Source organism: Lithobates pipiens, unplaced genomic scaffold, assembly GCF_037356315.1.
Source record: "Lithobates pipiens isolate NorthernLeopardFrog02 unplaced genomic scaffold, aLitPip1_a1.2 Scaffold_25, whole genome shotgun sequence".
In the NCBI taxonomy this organism is placed as follows: domain Eukaryota; kingdom Metazoa; phylum Chordata; class Amphibia; order Anura; family Ranidae; genus Lithobates; species Lithobates pipiens.
In genome coordinates this window covers 58,212,339-58,234,138 of record NW_027507787.1, presented here as the reverse complement: position 1 = coordinate 58,234,138, position 21,800 = coordinate 58,212,339, and the positions used below count along the sequence as shown (strand labels likewise).

Genomic DNA, 21,800 nt, shown 5'->3' with positions numbered 1-21,800 from the left:
AGACACAAAAATTACGTTTTTATTCTTGAGCTAGTCTACAGGTTTGTTTGCCAGTGTCCACTCCTCCTGTGGGTCGAAGTAGAACCAAAAGTCAGACTTCCTCTGTATCTTAATGGATGAGAAGTACAGGTTCACACTATTGCGGGCGTGCATGTAAATTGCATGCATTCCTGCAAACACAGGCAAAACTCAATGCTTTTTAGCAGATGTGCGGAGATGCCATTTATTCGGGTGAGGGAAACCCACATGGTGCCACAGCACCATGTAGTTCCCTGCATGTGCCTATTCAAATTAATGGGCTGCTGTCCTCGTGCAAACGCACCAGCACAGAACTCAATAGTGTGCACTTAGTCAAAAGATGGCGAAGCACCTGCTTCAACAATGTATGCACACTTAACTGTAAATTGGTGTTTGGTACAGCATCTTTAAGGAATGGTGAAAAATGGGTTTTCTTTTCATATCACATTAATATAAATTGCCGAGGTCAAGCAACAGTCATAAGGTTAATGGAATACTTATGACCTCAGCGCACCTTTGGCAGAACGTTAGTTCCCCTGTATAAAAAAAAAAAAAAAAAAAAAAAAAAGTACAATCCAGAAACTCAGTTCCCTCCATTACACTCACCTCCAGCAAATCCACTACTTCCACTGCCAAAAAACACATTTACAGTGCTGCCCTTTGTCCTATTTTCACTTGGTATAGATAAAAAAATCCCCTGTGGAATGTTCTCATTCCCATGACTTGCTTCAGTTCTCTCTCCTGGGGTGTGCTCTGCACCTTTGTCTTGCACACCCCCAGCACCAGAATGGCAGCACCCGCCCTCTCACAGGCAGCACAGTGACATGCACAGTGCAGTGTGTTCTACTGCTTTACCGGAGTGCAGCAATCGCCTACTTCCCTGCAGTGAAGTGTTTTTCTGTTATACCCAATTCAGGCCGGGTTCACACTGCTCTGACATGGAAGTCCGACGATCCGACTTTACCCTACCATTTCACGTCTGACTCCCATGCAACTACAATCAATGGGAGCTGACTTTGATCCAACCATACCAGGCTCTTTGAGTCTGGTAGGAATCTTGGGCAGGGAATTCCATGCCAAAATAATAATAAAAAAAAAAATACCCGGCATGGGGTCCCCCAAAATCAATACCAGCCCCTTTTCTGAGCATGCAGCCTGGCAGGTCAGAAAAGGGGGGGGGGGGGTGATCGAGCGCCCCCTCCCCCTCCTGGACCATACCAGGCCACATGACCTCACCATGGGGGGCTGGGTGCTTTGGGTCAATGTTGATGGGGACAAGAGCCTCTTCCCGACAATCCTGGGTGGTGGTTGTGGGGGTCTGTGGGCAGGGGGCTTATCCGAATCTGGAAGCACCCTTTAACGAGCGCCCCCCAGATGCTGGCCCCTCCCTATGTGAAGTATGGGGTACATTGTACTCCTAACCAGTCAACTAAAAACTTCCAAAAATAAATAAAAACAGAACACAATATTTTGACAAATTCCTTTATTATAACTGAAGCAAGTCACCCGTCGTAGCTCCAACGTGTCTTTCGCTGGTGATGTCTTCTCCCTCCGGTTCTTCTTCCTCTTCCACTGATGTCTTATTTCTACAGTTCTTCTCCTTTCGCTCCTGTCTTCTTCCTACGGTTCTTTTCCCTCCGCTAGCTCCTGCAGATAGACCCCGTTATGATATCACCGCCCCATCATGCCCCCAGGCGGTGATGTCAAAGGGACAGGGTCTCCTGATGATATCACCGGATGGCCCATTTCTATATAAGAACCAGCAGAGAATGGAGCTGGCACAACTGCGGGAGCTAGCGTCAGTAGAAGAACCAGCAGAAGAATTGGAGGAAAGACATCAGCAGCGGAGGGAGAAAAACCAGAGGAATAATAAGTACCGGAGAAAGGAAAGATGTTGGAGCTACGATTGGGGGGGGGGGTAACGTCAGTCTTTATTTTTAATAAAGGACTTTGTCAAAAACCTGTGTACTGTTTTTTATGAATGAATAGGGGTACTAACCCATAGGCACAGAGAACCCCCCCATGTTGAGGGCATGTGGGCTGGTATGGTTTAAGAAGAGGGAGCTCACTTGTGTGTGTTGTGTGTATATATATATATATATATATATATATATATATATATATATATATATATACATACATATATACATACATATACATACACATATATACACACTAATATACTCCAGGTATAAAAAATTCAATCTAAACATATGTATTAATAGTCACAACATACATTGATCAGCCATTACATTATGACCACTAGATAGAGTGAATAAAACTGATTATCTCCTTGCAGTGGCATCTGAAAGTGGGTGGGATATATTAGGCAACAAGTGAACATGTTGTCCCTGAAGTTAATGTGTTGTAAGCAGAAAAAATGTGCAGGCATAAGGATTTGCGCAATTCTGATACGGGCCAAATTTTATTGGCTAAACTGGGTCAGAGCAATCTCAAAGCTGCAGCTCTATTGGGATGTTGACTTGACGTAAAAGTGTTGCTAGGAAAGAAAACTGGCGACAGGATCATAGATTGCCAGGGTTCATTGATTTAAGCGGAGAGCAAAGGCTGGCCTGTGTAGTCTGATCTAATAGAAGAGCTACTGTAGCTTCAATAGGTAATGCTGGTTCCAATAGGAAGGTGTCACAACACAATATGCATCACAGTTTGTTGTGCCTGCAGAGTGGTAAACCAGACAGGGTGCCCATGATGATCCGTGTTCACAGCCAAAAGTGCCTACAATGAGCACGTGAGCATCAGAACTTGCCCACGGGAGCAATGCAAGAAGGTGGCCTGGTCTTATAAATCAAGTTTTCTTTTATATCACGTGGATGGTCAGGTGTGAGTGGGTCGCTTACTTGGGGAAGAGATAGCACCAGGAAGCACTATGGGAATCAAGTCGGCAGAGGTCTAAAGGATCTGCTACTGACTAGAACTGTCTGAACTAGACACCATAGTACACCTTCAGAGGTCTAGTGCCTCAATGGGTCAGGGCTGTTTTGGCAGCAAAAGAAGGACCTACTAAATTTTGGACATAAAAGAAGGTGCAACGCCCTGAAACCTATACCAATAAAATGTTTTCTCACAAGGTAAAAACACACTACATCAATCTTAAAAATTCAGACCTCAACAATGTGCTTGTAAAAACACACACTAAATTCACAATACATCCTCATTGCTTAAACTATATGCTCAATAAATCACAAATAAATAACGTACATGGCCTCCTGTGCACATATACCAATTAAAATAAGTGTTCTCAAAGTGTAACTGATATATAGTGCTTATAAACAGTTCATATGTAAAGTGCTCCATTCTTCATTGTAAAGACACAAATGCCTTGTGATCCACCTTTAATGTGCCAAATACACACACCAACATTGGTGACCAATCATATACCAATCTCCCCTAGTAAAACCAAACTCAAGGGATTATGTGACCCCTTGCTCAATAAGAGAGTCTCCGTGTGTGTTTCTGTATTTATTGCAGCTCTCTAGGATCCGTCTCCTCTCCCTTGATTTTGCCACTTGTTAACAGTTGCCAGCAACCTCCACACTCCCACAGAAAAAAAGGCAGGAAAGATCCCTACATAGTGTAATGCCACCTTTTTAAAATTGAAGAAAAGCTACCCCAAAGTGTGCAGTGTACATTGGGTAGCAATACAAGAGCCTTCATCACCAACTCCTTCCAAGATTGTCGACATGACATCACAGGTACAGCTCCACTCAGCACATTTTGTCTGCTGGACATCTTTGGGGATAACTCCTGATGATTTTGGAGGGAATCCCACTGCTTCTGCAGGTGAAATGTATTGGGTGTTTATGTGTTACTAATGACACCATTCCTTGCCCAGTGGAAGCTTAAAATTGAATGTCCCTACCAGACAGACAAGCACAACACCACACAATCTAGTGCTAATTTTGTCCAACACCTGATAACCTACAAGTATACACCAATCAGCCACAACTTTATGAGCACCAACCTAATACTGAGTAGGTCCCAACTTTGCTGCCAAAACAACCTTGACTTGTCGAGGTATGGATGTCACTAGCTGTGGTATCTGGCACCAAGCCGTCAGGAGCAGATCCTTTAAGTCCTGTAAATTGCAAGGTGGGGCCTTCATGGACAGGTCTGGTTTTTCCAGCACATCCTGGTGATGCTCGATTGGATTGAGATCTGAAGAATTTGGAGGTCAAGTCAACATCTCAAACTCGTCCTTGTGTACCTCAAACCATTTTTGCAGTGTAGCAGGGTGCATTTTCCTACAGAACAAAGCTAGTGCAAACAAGGAATATTGTTTCCATGAAGGGATGTACTTGGTCATCAACAATGTTTAGGGTAGGGGATAGGTGTCGCATGAATGTCTGGACCCAAGGTTTCCCAGCAGAGCAATGCCTAAAGAAACACACTGCCTCCATCGGCTTGCCTTTTTTGAATACTTGATGCCATCTCTTCCCTAGGTAAGCAAGGCACACACACTTAACCATCTGCATGATGTAAAAGAAAAACGATTCATCAGAGCAGGCCTCTTCCACTGCTCCATGGTCCAGTTATGATGCTCATATAACCCACTAAAGACATTTTTGTCTGTGGACCCAGGTCAGCATGGTCACCCTGACCAGTCTGTTGCTATACAGTTCCATACACAACAAACTGTGATGCCCATTTTTTCTTCTTTCAACACATCAACTTCAGGGACAACAAAACACTTGCTGCCCAATACATCCCACTACTTCCAGATACCAATACCAAATAATCAATGTTATGCACTTTACCTGTCAGTGGTCATAAAGTTATGGCTGATCCATGTATGTTTGAGCTGTGGAAGGAAACAAGTGAAAGTGGTGGAGTCATGAAGAGAAAGCACAAATGCCATGCAGATAGTTTCCCTAGTACCTGAGACCCAGCACTGCAGGCAACAGTATTAGAGACTTAGGGGCCCAATTTAAAATGCAGCTTAATGGCCTAACTAAAACTGCTGCTTTGAAAAAAAGAAAAAGAAAATCCTTCCAGCACATTTATACTACACAGCTGTGTGTTTTAACAATGTACCTCTGCTTTGCATGCTTTGGAACAAAATACAAGATTTAATGGAGGCCAAGAGCTTGGTCGCATGACCCGTCAATGTCATGGCATCGTACTCTTCTATCAGAGTGTTCTCTGCAGCATTAGTCAAAAGGACACCGTAGGCCCCACACTGTGAACTGCATTTTAGGAATGTCACGTATAATGCAGGCTCAATGTAGAGTAAAAAGTTTGGTGCCTGGCTGAGTGTGGACTGCAGAATCAGCTCATGTTTTAATAGGGTTCTGAGACACTATGATGCTTAAATAATGAATGATAGAAATGACAGATGTTTGGAGACTTTGGACCTTATTTGTAGAAACTGGCCTGCTGATAGATACTTAACAGATTCCAATTCTCATGTATATACAGTCAACCACAAAGAATATGGTTGCTCGGGGCAAAATAATACTCTTTTGTTCAGTTTTTATAGATTATCTTTACATGACACTATTGGCATCTATTGATAAAAAAATAACGAAAAAAAAGCTGTGTAAATTTCTGAGCATTCGCACAGCCATCACAAAAATGTCCTGTACTCTATTTCCTTTGACTGTCAGCTCCAACTAGTGGCCATAATGCTGTAGTTTCCTGAACTAGGCACTAGATGGAGCCGACGGTCATGGGGGAAAACAACAAAACATATTAAAACACTTAATGGGGATTTTCCATGATGGGTATGAGAATGCTTATATGCCCTTTTTCAATAAGCTATTAGGAGCATGAAAAGGACATAAAAAGAGCCCTGTTCATTCTTTAGCGAACATCTCAATGTATCAGGTGTCAGAAGACTATTCATTATAGAAATGCACTGAAGATATTGGGCATAAATAATATTTTCAACCCCTACCAACACTACCAAACTCTAAAGAATTTAACTTTTATTTTACCAAAGTTTATGTAGCCTGCTTTTGGAATCTGGAGAATGAAATGAATACGGAGTACAGACTACGGAGCAAAGACTTGGACCAGGTTCTCACGGTCACATGTTCTCAGATGTCTGCAGGTGCATGCAGTAGATGGTGATGAACTCAAGCAGGACATGCATGGAATTATGAGAAGGTGAGCCATGTAATGATGCACAGCAGCTGAGAAGAGGTGCTCACCATTAAATGCACACTGGAACTTGACTTCCTTTTCTAAACAGACCAGAGGAGGGAGAAGAGTAAGAATAGAAATAGATAAAAAGAAGCAGATAGAGATAGAAGGAAAGGGGCATGGTAATAAAAAGAACAGACAACGGTAGACCACGTTAGTGAGGCAAACGAGTGGGAGAGCCAATCCCAGCTGAGAGCAGGATAACAAGCAAACATTTAAAGTAAAACCACAAACAGAAACATATAAAAGCGCAGAAAAACAAATTCTTAGCCCCAGTATAAAAAAATTAGAGATAGTGAAATGTAGTGTATCTGATGTATGGAATTTAATGTGGTTCTTCAGTCATTTCTTTCAAAATTAAAAGTCAGCAACTACAAAAAATGTAGCTGCCGATTTCTAATAAACGCTCACCTGCCTAAGGAACCAACGCTGTCCTCACCTGGACCAGTTTCTTTACTGGTCTTCAGGTCCCTGGCATGTTAACTGTGGGCAGCTGGCTACAACTTCTGCCCACTGTGCATGCGCAAACAGCCCTATGCTTTGTGAATGTCCCACAGCCGTCTGGGACCTGTGACATGTTCCAGAAGGTTGTGGATGGGGGAGGGAGAGGAAGGGGAGAACTTCTGCTTGCATCGCCTAGCCAATCTGCAAGGACCTGTCAAAATCAGATACCCCCTCTAAGCGTCCCCCCCCCCCCCCCACTAAAAAATGTTCCAAATATGGCAGAGGAGTGGGAGGAGGAGGAGGAGGAAGAGCAGAACTTCCCCTTTTGGGTGAAGTTCCGTTTTAAGTACTAATATTTTTGTAAATAGCGTCATTATTATAAACTGTGCTGTTTTGCGATGTAATTACAGCAGAATGAATGAGCTCTCCTGGCCAGACGTGTAGAATCTCCCCACCATTCTCATCTCTGCTGCCTCCCAAGCACTTACTGTCACACCTTCTGCTGCATTCTCGCATTCTCAGTCACATAAAATAAAACACAGAATGCAGCTTGGAGGAGGAAAGTCCTTGTGGCTGCAGCAGGTGGAAGAGACATTCAACTGTGCAAAACTAAGAGGATTTATAGTGGGCCAACCCAGAGATCCAACATTGTGGTTACCTCTTTTAAGATAATGATGTTAACATCTGAATTTTTTTTTGTATTCCCCTAAAATCCTTTTCTTGATGTCCATTGAGGGAGACAGGAATGTTATGACCTTCTGGGTTATACTACAGGAGAAGTGGACAATGGCAAAAAACATAACAAAAAACAAACAAAAAACAACATCAACGTCCAGCACAGCACAACTCCACCCCTCTAATCATGCCACAGGTTCTTAGCAAAGTAATACTGAGAGCATGATTATGAAACACAGCGATAGGATCTCTGTCCCTCAATGGACTCCAAGGAAAGATTTTTACAGTGAGTGCAAAAATCCCAATTTCTTTTTCATCCATTGAGGGATACAGAAATTCTGAGACTGTTAGGATGTCCACAACCAGCTGAACTGAGGGCTGTGCAACATGGCAACAAGCCTAATAGATTCAGGAAAAAAAACAATAGAATATGGCATAAGATGGGGCCTGACCATCCACCTGGTAAAATTTGGAAAATTAAAACAGAAGACCAGGTGGCAGCTTTTCAATTTGGGAAAGTTGCTTGATGCCAAGAAGAGCAAGAAGCATTAACAGTTATAGTAAAGTATGGGATGTACCCTTCTGAGGTGCATCAGGGATTACAAAAAAAAGTAAAAAAAAAAAAAAAAAAAGAACAAGAAAAGAAGAGGCGACAACAGAGAGCGAGAGAGACTCTCACAGTCCACAACACATCCAGAAAATGAAGAGAATTTTCTTTTGGTGCCAGGCAGTGGGACGGGTAATGTCCTGGATGAGGTAAAAGGCAGGTAAAAACGACCTCAGACAAGAAATATGTCCTTGGCCTCAACGCCAACCTGTCCCTATGCAAAACCAGAAAGAAGATATGGTCATAAGTTCACCTTGCGGAAGTGATGGCTACAGGAAATACCCCCTTGTGGGTGAGAATAGAGAAAGAAAAGCCTCTAATGGGTTGTTCAACCATTGGTTTCTGAAGCGAAGAGAGAACAAGATCCACATACCATAAAATCACAGAAGAAAAACCAGGGGGACCTATATGGGTATATTTTCTGTACAAACGACTTAATTCAAGGGGTGAGAGGTCAATTGTCTTTGAAACAAAAAAGAAAGGACAGAAACCTGGCCCTTGATAGTGCTGAAAGTCAAACATTAAACTGGACCCAACCGTTGGAAGGAGAGGATTCTACCCATAGAAAAACTCCAAGAGAGGAAGCCGCGAGACACCAAGTGAAGCATGCATTCCACATCTGACGACAGAAGTTGCCTTCCTAGTTTTTTTTTTAGCATTGTATGGATTACCGATTCAGATATGGCCATCTCATGAAACCAGCAATCATGAAGCAGGAAGGTAAATTGGTCCTTGAGACATAAGATTCTGATGATGTACAAGAGCCCAGAAAACCACCTCCAGAATTGTTACCAAGTTGGTGTAACAAATTCCTCTGGACCAGTTTGATGATATGAGAATTGTAGATGCAATCCCCTCTAGCTTGATCCTATGAAGCAGGCAAGGACATTTTGAAGACAAAGGCATACATAGATCCTGGTGTACTAATCCCACAAAGCCCCCAGTGCATCCACTGTTTCTACTGGAAGATCCATGTACCTTCAGACAAACCTGTTCAGGTTATAGGAAATAGTCTGTGCAGGGGCTTGATTAACTTGTCCCACAACAACAAAATGTTGCATTGTAATGGTCTGGAATGAAACTGGGCAAAATGGGAGTGCAAATTTCATGATCTCATGCAAAAGGAAAGATTCAGATGACCCCAGGACCGGAGATCCAGAAACTAAGAAAATTGTTCAATGACACCTAGGCAAGGAAGTCCAGAGATCACTTGAATGAGATCTGCTAAAAAGTGTGCGCTGACAAAGAAAGGACAGAAGAGGAAAACGGAGAAGGCAGGAGTGGAACTTCAATTAGTAGTTCTCGTAAACTCATTTCCTAAACTCAAGCATTAGAGATACAAGATTTGTAAGCCAATGTACAGATATTCTGTGCCCTCTAAAATACTTAATGGCTACAGGCATGCAAGAAAGGAACTACACTGACCACTTGTAAAACTGTGTGCTGCTTGGGAACAATAATGCATGTGATATCCAAGGTAGCTCTTGTATATCAGAAAGTTAAACACCAGAAGTACTTAACCGACAGTGGTCTGTGTGGTAAAATCTGCATTAGCCAAAAGCCACTTGCTCAAGACTCCTAGAGCACCAGCACAACCCTTGGAAAGGCCATCTGTGGGAGCAATGCAATCAAAGTGGAATTGAAACTTTTTCACCCCATAACAGGCACATCTTGCAAACAGTGCTGTGCCAAATCTGATGGCTAAAAGATCTCAGACTCCCACCTCCAAAACGCAACAATTTCACTTTCCCACCTTTGTTGTTTAAATGTACATAGGAGGCAATGAGGAAGCGGTAGGGGGCACATGATACCTCAGAACCCAGCATGATAAGAGGTAAGAGAACTAAAAATCCTTATCTGCATGTGTGCATCCTCCCTCCTTTAGGTCTTATGCACATAGAGCTTAAAAAAACGTTTGTACGAGTGTCCAGGTTTTTTTAGCCCGTAAAAGCACCATGTTAGCTCATGTGGCAATGCATACATAGGCATTTACAGGAGTATTTGAAGAGAAGCGTTTCCAGGCAGAAAAAAAAAAAAACACCAATGGAGCATTCTGAGAGCCCTTACATATCTGCATCTTCAATGCAGCTACTTAAGAAGAAAGGGGGCAGGAAAGTAAAAAGTAACATTTCCCCTGTATGGCCCATAAAAGAGAATAAAGAGAAGGGTTCCCCTAAACGACCAACTTGCACAGTACATAATGCAAGCATAGAATTAAAGTCAATTTTAAGAGTCAATTAGCTACAGTTGGCTGCTGCAGGTGTCAATGTAATTTTAACAACCCAAATGCAGATCACAGACTCAATGAGTTTGCCTGCACTGGATCGCATGGCACCACAGTGCATTTTTTGCATACATCTGGTGTGATCCAGAGTGATTTCAGCCTAATCACATCAACACCAATCACATAGGAACCAGCACTGAATCTACCGGTAGCTGTAGTTGACTTAAGCAACCTACAGAAATTCAGGGCTGGCGCAGAGAAAACACTAGTACAAAACTGGAAAAACCCACAATCGTACAATGACTGGAGAGACGTCTAGGATTTCACATATCTAGTATTAATATACCAACAGCTGTAGAAAAACCTTCCAAATTAAAAGAAAGTAAAGCTGTAAAAAAAGCATCCAACTCTATCTGAAGACACTAGCAAACAACAGGCATGCTAGCAATGGTCGGGATTCTCTTATGCTAGTTAACCTTTTTTGTTGCCAGTGGACATTTCTCCCACAGGTGGCAGCATGCTCCTGACAGTCTAAGAATTCATGTGTCCCTCAATGGATAAAAAAGAAAAAAGGATTACTAGTGTAAAAGTGTACAGGTGGCACATTTTAAATGCATGCAGGAATGTAAGTGGCTGTATTTTATATTGCTTGTATGTGCTGAGTTAAAGAAACCAGTGTGCCCACAATTCCACTGCCCTTTTATATGTGCACTATCAGGCAGACCAAAAGATGTTATTCATAACATAGTCTTCGGGCAAAGAACCCAAAGGACATTGGCTTTCAACTTGTCTAACTGGTTCATAAAACTATAAAATCTGCTTTATGAATTTACAAGTATTTACAGACGATTACAGTATGACTTTTGCCCAAAAAAAAATAAATAAAAATAAAGGCCATGGTGCCAATCAAATACTGTTCCAAGGAAACAAGGTTTATTGGATAGGTGCATAAGGCCCCTTTCACACTGGGACATCGGCGGTAAAGTGCAGATATTTTTAGCGGCGCTTTACCATGATATTTGCGGGGGTATTCGGCTGCTAGCGGGGCACTTTTAACCCCCGCTAATGGGCAAAAAGGGGCTAAAACCACCTGCAAAACGCTGCTGCAGCAGCGCTTTGCCAGCGGTATACCCGCTCTGCCCCATTGATTTCAATGGGCAGGAGCGGTGGAGGAACAGTATTACACACCACTCCAAAGATGCTGCTAGCAGGACTTTTTTTTTACCATCCTGCCAGCGCATTGCTCCAGTCTGAAAGCCCTCAGGCTTTCACATTGAAGAGACAGGAGCGGCTCTTTCAGGGAGCTTTGCAGGCGCTATTTTTAGCGCTGTAGCGCCTGCAAAGCGTCCCAGTGTGAAAGGAGTCTAAAGGTTTGGTGTATGGCAACTAAATGTTGCCAAGAAAAATAGCTGGTAAGCCGACAAGTTACCTACACTAACAGACCATTTGGTTTATACCAGAAACACAGGGCAGCAAAGTGTATGGCACAAAATTAACTGCTACATCTTAAAAATGATCCCTAAAGGGATCCTTACACCAGCATAATCCTATTACTGAAAGCCAACAGCATATTTCTAATCATACTTTACAAGGCAGTCTTTTCAGTGTTTTTAAATATAAATAGAAGATAAACCAACTGAATAATCTTAATATATTTAACTGTGTTTAAAAACCCTGTGCCTGTATATAATTTGTAATAGTAGATGTAAATGGAGCAAGCAATATTTAGCCACCTGCAAACTCTTTCTGCCTCACTACTACAAAATGTTTCAGCTCTACTGTTCTCTCTCATAATGCAGTCCGAGAGTCAAATGACTCAAGCAAAACGAATAACTTCATCTTATTGCTAACCTATGAGTATTTTATGTTAAATGAAACATCAGGGAAAAGCAAATTGTGAAAAAAATGATATACATATTTACACACATTCATCTTTATATTTATATCTATAGCTAGATGTATATAGTGGGTCCAATGCTGTAATTTGTGCCCACGTCAACAGGTCGCCTCCTTGTGGTGTCAACATCAAGCCACTGCCATATTCTCTATGCTTACAGGACCCTACTGCTGATGGACTGCCAATAGGTAGTCCTCTGTCCCTGCAGAGAGGAGAGTCCTCCTTATGAGGTCCTTCTTCCTGCCTAGTGATGCCCTTGACCAATTAATTGTTTACCTGAGGCTTCTTAAAGGTTGAAGGATTTTATGATTTTTTTTTTTTTTTGGAGATTTTGAATAAAAGGGTTTTATTTCAGTTTGTTTTCAGTGGCCACATACAATGATGTACAACAAATAATCTCCTTTATATGGTCATTATTATTTTGTCACCAAATTAGAACAGGTCTTCCATTACAACGTATAAGGTGGTATTTAAAGAAACAAGAGCCCCTCTTGTCAAATGTTTTCTTATACAGCAAAATTTGAAGTGGTAATAAAGTAGCTTTGTTTCTGTGGTGAGAGCAGAGACCTTTCTAGTTTCTGCTTTGTGTCGCCATTTGTATAAGCATCTTCAAGCCATTGTTGTTATGGAAACGGACAAGACACTACTGTCTGGGAGACACAATCTGCTGTCGCTGAATACGCATAGCGAGGCTTCAATGTACAGATTTGTTAATCCACATACTGGAATCACTGGAGAATCTAGATAGCCTTTCTGTCTTCGAAAACATTGAATTATTACCGTAGAACAATACATAGGCTAAAATGCAGAGGATACTGTATTTGGTTTATTCAGAAAGGAAACCAGCAAGGTGCATCTTCCCAGTCCCCAAAGAAAACCACATCTAATTCAGGTCTTAAAACATTCAAGATACATTAGGCAGACCAGTTGCTATGCGTTACTACACACTGTAATTAATCATTACCTTACTGAATAAGCCTGCAAATGCTCTCATATTAGAATTAGATATAAAGGAAATAAACATAGGCTGATTTCTCAGTACATATTGTATGCACCTAGTGTGGGAAACGGACTGCATGGAAGTGATAAAGCTCTTGCTTACTCCAGAAGACCTTAGATGAGTGTGCTTTGACTACACTATACAGTCCTTGTCTAAACTTAAAGTGGTTGTAAACCCTTACAAACCACTTACTACCTACAGTTAAGCTTAGATTAAGGCTTACCTGTAGGTCCAAGAAATATCTCCCAAACCTATACGGTTTAGGAGATATTTGCCCGAAGACGGGCACCGCTGTCTGCGGTGCATGCACCGTAGACAGCGGTGCGCAGGCGCACTGAGCGTGGCATCGTCGATGACGAAGATGCCGCGCAATGCCGCACGTCTCGGCTCCCGTGCGCATGCGCGGGAGTGACGTCATCGCTGCTCCGGCGAATCACAGCGCCGGAGCAGCGAGACCCACGGAGACCCATCAAGAAAATGGACGCTCGGAACTACAGGGGACAGCGGTGACATCGCTGGCTCCTGTGTCAGGTAAGTGACACATAATGGGCTACTATGCGATGCATAGTAGTCCATTATGCTTTGCCTTTGAAGGGAATGAAAGAGGACGTAAACTCATCAGGGTTTACTTCCTCTTTAATCTTGGCTGTTCTTAAATGAAAGCTCATAAAGTCAGTGACCACACTGTGATTTACTTATCTAAAACCCCTAAAAGCCCAGTCTCCATGCTAAGCTGCGCTTTTCTAAAGCTATTACTTGAGAAAGAACATCTAGAATGTTTTGTTTCAATTTTAGATGTTTTTATGAACAGAAGTATCACTGCTATTGTAATTTGAACACACTTAGGAGAATTTATTAAAACTGAAGCAGCTGTGTATGGCAACCAATTAGCTTATTTTATTTTCAAAATTGAAAGTGGCTTGACCAATCATAGCGATCACATATCAGTTGTAAACCAACAATGGCTTGCCATTCATAGCCATTGTGTACTATTGAAATCTCTGATGGGCCTTAATAAATGAGATAAGCCATCAGTACATAAGGACTGGTAATTTTTCAAATATATACCATAATTTGAAGAATAAAAAAATTATATACACTGATTTGGGTTATTTTTACTAAAGAAATGTAGCAGAAAAATTTTGGTCTAAATTTATAAAGAAAGATTATTTATTTGCAAAATTTTATAACAAACTCAAATTTTTCAGTTTTGTTTTCATTTATCTAGCAAAAAAATAAATAAAAAAAATCCAGGCGTGATTAATGACCATTTTTGCGATACGGCACTGCGTCGCTTTAACTGACAATTGGTGGTTGTGAAACGCTGTACCAAAATAAAATTGATGTCCATTGTTTCCCCACAAATAGAGCTTTCTTTTGTTGGTATTTGATCACCTCTGCAGTATTTATTTTTCACGCTATAATCAAAAGAAAAGCGTCAATTTTGAAAAAGAAAACAAAAAAAAACAAAGAAAAAAAAAACATCTTTTACTTTTTGCTATAATAAATATCCAACATTTTCTATAAAAGAAAAAAAAATCCTTAGTTTAGGCCAATATATATTCTTCTACATATTTTTGGCATAAAAAAAAACAAAAAAAACTATATTAGCGTATCTTGATTGGTTTGCGCAAAAGTTATAGCATCTACAAAATAGGGGATAGATTTATGGCATTTTTTTTAAAATGTACTAGTAATGGCGATCTGCGATTTTTATCGGGACTGCGACATTATGGCGGACACATTGGCAACATTTTTGAAACCAGTGACAATTATACATCAATTAGTGCTATAAAAATGCACCGATTAATGTTTAAATGTCACTGGCAGGGAAGGGGGATAACACTAGGGGGAGATCAAGGGGTTAACTGTGTTCCCTATGTGTGTTTCTAACTGTGGGGAGGATGGGACTGTTTAGGAGGAGAGAGAGACTGGTGTTCATACATAGTATGAACACATGATCTATCTCCTATCACATGAAAGATTTATTGCATTTTTATTATTTATTTTTTTAACTGGTAATGACGGTGATCTGCGATTTTTATCGGGACTGCGATATTGCGGCGGACAAATTGGACACATTTTTGGGACCACTGACAATTATACAGTGATCATTGCTATAAAAATGCACTGATTGCTGTATAAAGGTTACTGGCAAGGAAGGGGTTAACACTAGAGGGCGCTTAAGGGGTTAACTGTGATCCCTAGGTGTGTTCTAACTGTAGGGGGGGTGGGACTGTCTAGCAGGAGAGAGAGATCAGTGTTCATACTTAGACCCCTTTCACACCACACCGCCCATTGCATTGGCGGTAAAACGCCGCCATTTTTAGCGGCGTTTTACCGCTGGATTTGCGACGCATTTTGGCCGCAAGCGGGGAGCTTTTACCACCGCTAGCGGCCGCAAAAGGGTTAAAACCGCCGGCAATACGCCGCAATATCGGCGTTTTGCCAACGGTATTACAGCGCTGCCCCATTGATTTCAATGGGGAGCAGCGGTGGAGGAGCGGTAAACACACCGTTCCTTCACCGCTCCAAAGAAGCTGCTGGCAGGACTTTTTTCTGACGTCCTGTCAGCGCACCGCTGTAGTGTGAAAGCCCTCGGGGCTTTCACACTACACACAATGGTGCAGCTTCTTTAGGGCAGATTGCAGGCTCTATTTCTAACGCTATAGCGCCTGCAAAATGCCCTGGTGTGAGAGGGGTCTTAGTACGAACACATGATTTGTCTCTACTCCCCTGAAAGAACCCGGATTTTGTTTACACACACACACACACACACACACAGATCCCGGGTCTCGCTCTGTCGCTAGTGATCGGTTCTGGGCATATGCTGCGGATGTGCGCCTTCGGCGGGACCCGGCCCTGGTGGCCAAAAGGCGAAGTGACAAGACACAACATCGCTTCGCCTAGCCGTGCTATTCTGCCGCAGTAAAACTGCGGCAGCTGGTCGGCAAGCAGTTAAATACCATCAAATAAAAACGGACTAAAAATGTTTTAAAAATGTCATATGGGTGCATTGTTACATGACTGAGTAATTATCATTCAAAGTGTGACAGCGCTGAAAACTGGCCTGGCAGGAAAGGGGTGAAAATGTCTGGTACTGAAGTGGTGAAATAAACAAGCCCGAGATAGAAACGGCTTGACTGCCATGCACTGCTGCTCCAGATTCTGTCTGTTCCAGTTTTTAGACACTCCTCCCATTGAAATGTAATCCATGCACATGGCACGTTCTGGACATTAGCCTAGTTTCAAAGGATATTTTTTTTTAGGCAATTGGAAAGCGTGAATGATAAATATATTTAGAACGAGTGTGAGTTGTTTGTAATGCAAACAAATTAGATGTATAGAGGAGCCATGGATTTCAGTTAAGCTAGTTACTTCATCAGTTATGGAAAAATCCGCTCTATCATGTATTGATGTTGGCCAGACCTGATCTCGTTTTATGTATTTTTTCAAGAAGCTTTTTGAAATCACCATCAAGATACATTCCCAGTTTTTGCAACCCTAACGTCAGGCCGGTTTGCTCTATCGTTATTATAATTGCATCAATATAGCTGGAAGATGCTTTCTATATCATCCAATATAGATTTCTGAAAAGACTGATAGCAGAAGTAGTGACCCATTATTTCAAAATCTGGCCTATGTTTCTTCTCCTGGTCTTTACTACATTGTGTGCATGAAACTCCATCAAGTTCACACTGAACATACACTCTTATTTGTCATATAGCCTATTCCTGCTTAAAAATCAGTTCTTTCTGAAATCAGAGTTTTCACTTTGTGTAGAGGGCATTTTTACCAAATTAAGTTCTCATTATTGCGCACAAAGATTTTTCACCCCATTGGAAAATTCTTGATGTAAGCACCAAACGTTCCATTCTCTATATGGGAAGAACAAGATCTCTGTGCATGCACTGTTAACAATTGCTGCCAAAAATGCAGAAAATATTATATCAAGTCCTGGCAGAGCAGTGATGGATTCAATGAGAAGAGTTTTACTTCCAGTTGCTGCCAGTAAAATTCATACTTATTTTTATCAAGTCATGTGCGGCCAGCCTTTGGCTAGTCATAAGTAACCTAGCCAATTTAAGTGCCGATTGGGAAAGAAAGCCACATAGGGATTGGGTACTAGGCACAAATATACCTGCTCGCTACCCTGGGCAAGAGATCGAGACAGTTCTCATCAGTGTGCAAGATATTGGGGGATAGTTATAAGTCTTACTGCCAGTCCTCGGTCTACAATAAAACATATGTACCGCTATGGTCTCTCTAATGGGGTACAAGGCTGGAGACAATTTCAAAAGGGGCCAAAGTTTCTGCAATCCAGATCGACTGGATCTACTGGTACCAGACCCTTAAGCTCATCAAAGTCCTAACTATAAATACTATTTTTTATTTTTTTTTGCTAGCTGTGTGTTTAGAATAATTTAATGAGTAAAACAGCATTTACCTTTGTTTCACACACTGCTATTCTGTGATCTAAAACTTCAGTTTCAAATAAATTTATGAAGACTAAACAAGCAAAATTTTAGGCATGTTTTTTCAAACTTGGTAGCCTTAAGGATTGAATAAGAATTCCTGAAATATGAGAGGCTCCTCATAAAAAATATTTCACAAAGTCCTTGTTGCCTCAACTTATGCCAAAATGTACCACAGTATTGTTTCAAGGCACAAAGTTGTGGAATGTGCAATCATATGTCACAACTGGCTGCATATTGTCACAATATTGTTAATATTAAACCCTTAAAGTGTTAATATTTTGGCCTCAACCTCAATTTGGCTTAAGTGTTATGCAGTCAATTTAGAAAGCCATTTTACTCGCTTTACTTATACTTTCTCTCGCTTTACTTATACTTTCTCTACGCACCCATTCCCAGAGATTCTCAGGTTCATGAGTTTGTAAAAGTATGGCAATAATGCCCAAAGGACCTGGTAAGAACACCAGAATGTAAGTGCATTTAAAAACGCATATGTATGATACCATGATCACTATGGTAAATGTGATGAGCAAAACTGGGCCAAATTAGCTTTTTCGATTTTTAAAATAAAGTCCACATGAAGGTAATGAGGGGACACAAACATCATGCAGACCCTTCTAGAAAGCATGTAAAAAAAATTTCTATGTGCATACTTATTCTACCACGATGCCCTTCCCACTTCACTATTTTTTGTTAAGGAGAACTCCCAAAAGTTACAAATAATACACTTTAAGCCTGATGGAAGTGAACCTGTGGGGATTTAAAATGATGTATACTCAGAGTAACCAATAGGATTTTACGGTCTCATTTTCTAACACTTTTTAATCAAATCACAGTGAAGCTTTTTTTTTTATGTGTTATGGTTAAAGAAAAACTATTTTTTCTCAAAATGTTTTTAAAGTTTAAGGTTATAGACTGAATTTTTAAATATATCTTGCCATGTCTTGTAGAAAATCCTTATTTAATAAAAGGTGCTTCCAAGACACTTTGGGGTTGATTTACTAAAACTGGAGAGTGAAAAATCTGGTGCAGCCCTCTACATAAAAAACCAATCAGATTCCAATATTTTTTTTGTCAAAGCTTAATTAAACAAGCTGATGTTAGAAGTTGATTGGCTACCATGCACAGCTGCACCAAAATTTTCACTCTCTCCGGTTTTAGTAAATCAACCCCTTTGTTTGAAGAGCTTTTTAGCATTTCTTAATAGAAGACCAGCGCTGCCTATTACCCCGGTCTATCTGAAGATTCATAAAACCCTAAATGAGTGAGCAGCAGGGTAGTGTCCATCCTATGGTCAACCAGCTTTGTATCTGCTATAAATAGACCTAACTCACAGAAGATCAAAATGACAAAATCTATCCACTGCATAGCAGTAAATGACACAACATAACTGCAGGAGAGTTGCCTTGAGAACCCAAACTGCTGGTGCAAGTGATAAGTAATATTTATATACAATAATTAAAATGTTTGAACTTAGGGCTGGTTCAAACCACATACAGTCTAGTGCATTTTTATTCTGCATTAAAAACACAGGCAGTGTTTAACATGGATTCCAACTGCCCTAGTTCACACCAGCGCAGTGTGTTCCAGTGCAGTCAACAAAAGTAGAATGATGCATTTTTTTCTGTATGGAATGCATCTGAAACTCGGCAAAACGTCTCAAAAACACAATGGAACACATGTCGTCAACTGAGATGAAGGGGGGGGAGTTAAAAATGCACTGAAATGCACTCAAAAAAGCGCATGCAGAAATGCATCCGTAAGGCAGAAATTGTGGTGTGCACCAGCCCTTAAACAAATGTTAAAAAAAAATAACTTGTTAAACATAAATAGATATAATATTTAAAAACTACTGCACAGGGCAGTTTTGTTTAGAATGTAGTATGGATACAATAAACTGAATCACGAAAAAGGACGCTATTAGAAGCTTATGGTCATCGTGTGAATGAAGCTCAGTGTGTCAACCCAGATATAAACAATTTAAAACCAGCATTCTGACCTATATAAATTATAGTCACAAATGCAACCTCGTACCTACTGCACAGTTATTTATTTCTGTTGTGTACAATATCAGTAAATTGGAAGTGAGCAATTATATAATTTATATAGGTCAGAATGCTGGTTTTAAATTGTTTATATCTGGGTTGACACACTGAGCTTCATTCACACGATGACCATAAGCTTCTAATAGCGTCCTTTTTCGTGATTCAGTTTATTGTATCCATACTACATTCTAAACAAAACTGCCCTGTGCAGTAGTTTTTAAATATTATATCTATTTATGTTTAACAAGTTATTTGTTTTTAACATTTGTTTAAGGGCTGGTGCACACCACAATTTTTGCCTTACGGATGCATTTCTGCATGCGCTTTTTTGAGTGCATTTCAGTGCATTTTTAACTCCCCCCCCCTTCATCTCAGTTGACGACATGTGTTCCATTGTGTTTTTGAGACGTTTTGCCGAGTTTCAGATGCATTCCATACAGAAAAAAATCCTCCATCCTCTCTCATCCAATATTTGAAATGATAAACAGACTGTAATAACCTAAAACCTCCAAAGCCCAAAGGGTAGAGAAAATATTACCACATAACATCCAAGTCATCATTAGCTTCTGATGTACATTATTTATAAAAAAAGAAATACATTGTTAAAAAAAAATCATTTAACAGCTTACCTTGACTCCATCTGTCTTCTTGTTTAATAGACTTTTGGCAGCTGTAGAAAAAAAAATACAAAAAGTAGATAGTCATAGGATGCAAAGAAATCATACCATTTCAGTTTTTTAGTTGATATAAAATTGGTGGGTACCAGGGTTTTTAAATACAAGACTTCCTACAACCAACTGTTAGCAGTACACAAAGAAACATCTGCAGAGAAACAGCCAACACAGTGTTGAACACTGTCACCTCTTTTCAGCCTTCTAACTCAATGTTCTCCAAACTGTGGCCCTTTCTTTGCCTTTATGCGGCCCTTGGGGCAACATGCCATTCGCTGACCTCAATGAGGGGACACCATTGCTCCCAGGCACCAATGATGAAGCACTATTCCTACTTTTAATATGAATGATGGGGCACCATTCCTCCCACTGATAGCAACAATAGGGCACACATTTTTCCACTAAAACCAATGATGGGGCACTGTTTACTCTCACTGATGCCTGGGCCTTTTCTAATTCCATGGGCCACAGCATGGCCATCTAAAGCCTCAAGGACTGTAAGCCAGCCCTTTGTTCAGGTGGTTTGGAGACCCCTTATTTAGACAAAGGAATATATATATAAAAAAAAAAAAATTATAATTTATATATATATTATATATCGAAGTACAGCCACCATCAGACACCCTCCTGAGTACATTACACCTTGTCCATGCATCACAAGAGCGACTGACTGAGGTTCCACAGACAGCAAAGGCATTTTGTAAAATTTGGCATTGCCAGTATCCCCATTACACAAAACCCAGGTGCTAATATGAAGAGTTTAGGAGTACCAGCGTTATAAAACAGGCAATGTGTAATTGTGAGAAAAGATGGTCCGCAACTCATCGTTTGCGCTTTAAAATCTTCAAAAACGTATTGATTCTCCATAAAAGATACAGTAACAGACAGCAGATGTAAACGTATCCAGCCTTGTGGGCCCTGTTCACTACAAATGCCATATACAAAAATGCCACAATATAAATTGTATAAACCCCTCCTGGCAACACGTTATTAATTTGCCAATTAGTGAATAACCCACTAATTGGAAAATGAGTGGATTATCCACGAATTGGCAAACAATAAATTTTTTGAGAATCAATACATTTTTGAAGATTTTAAAGAGCAAGCAAGGAGTTGAGGACCATCTTTTCTCATGATTGCCATTGCAGCTGTGCGACTGAATGCCTTTCCGCACCCAGGTAGCGCTGAAAAAAATGTTTAATCTTATTGGGTATTAGCACCCTGCCTCTGCTTTAAAATATGTAATTGTATATAATGATAATAAAAAAGTAATGTATTAAACGAAATCCTAAACTGGTAAACTGGGTATACACAAAGTATTTTTTTCATCCAACCGACAAGTGAAACAAAAAACCTCACAGATTCCTGCATCAATGCAAACGATGTGGATGCAGGGATCTCCCCCACTGTGTTATTGTATTCTGACAGCAGGGACTCTCCACTCTGTCAGAACACACAGATCAGCACTGCAGTAGCTAATCAAAAGCTTTATTCCAGCAGGACCAGTCAACAGATGCTGGTCTAATAATCGGCTTCTGCTGAACAGACAGGTGTACACACAGATTGCAATTCAGCCTGTTCC

The 21,800-nt window shown here is 40.7% G+C and overlaps 1 protein-coding gene across 25 annotated transcripts in view; it reads right to left on the bottom strand.

Moving 5' to 3' along the window:
• The window catches only part of CAMK2G (calcium/calmodulin dependent protein kinase II gamma), a 361,588-nt gene that overhangs the window by 42,004 nt on the left and 297,784 nt on the right, over positions 1-21,800 (bottom strand). For 13 of the 25 annotated variants that reach the window (XM_077454530.1, XM_077454505.1, XM_077454508.1 and 10 more), the window contains 2 exons: positions 20,177-20,217; positions 6,189-6,221 (listed from right to left, as the gene is read on the bottom strand). In XM_077454530.1, coding sequence (XP_077310656.1) covers positions 6,189-6,221; positions 20,177-20,217 — 74 coding nt within the window. The remainder of the gene's footprint in view (positions 1-6,188; positions 6,222-20,176; positions 20,218-21,800) is intronic. The other 12 variants (XM_077454506.1, XM_077454512.1, XM_077454510.1 and 9 more) reach the window with 1 other exon arrangement.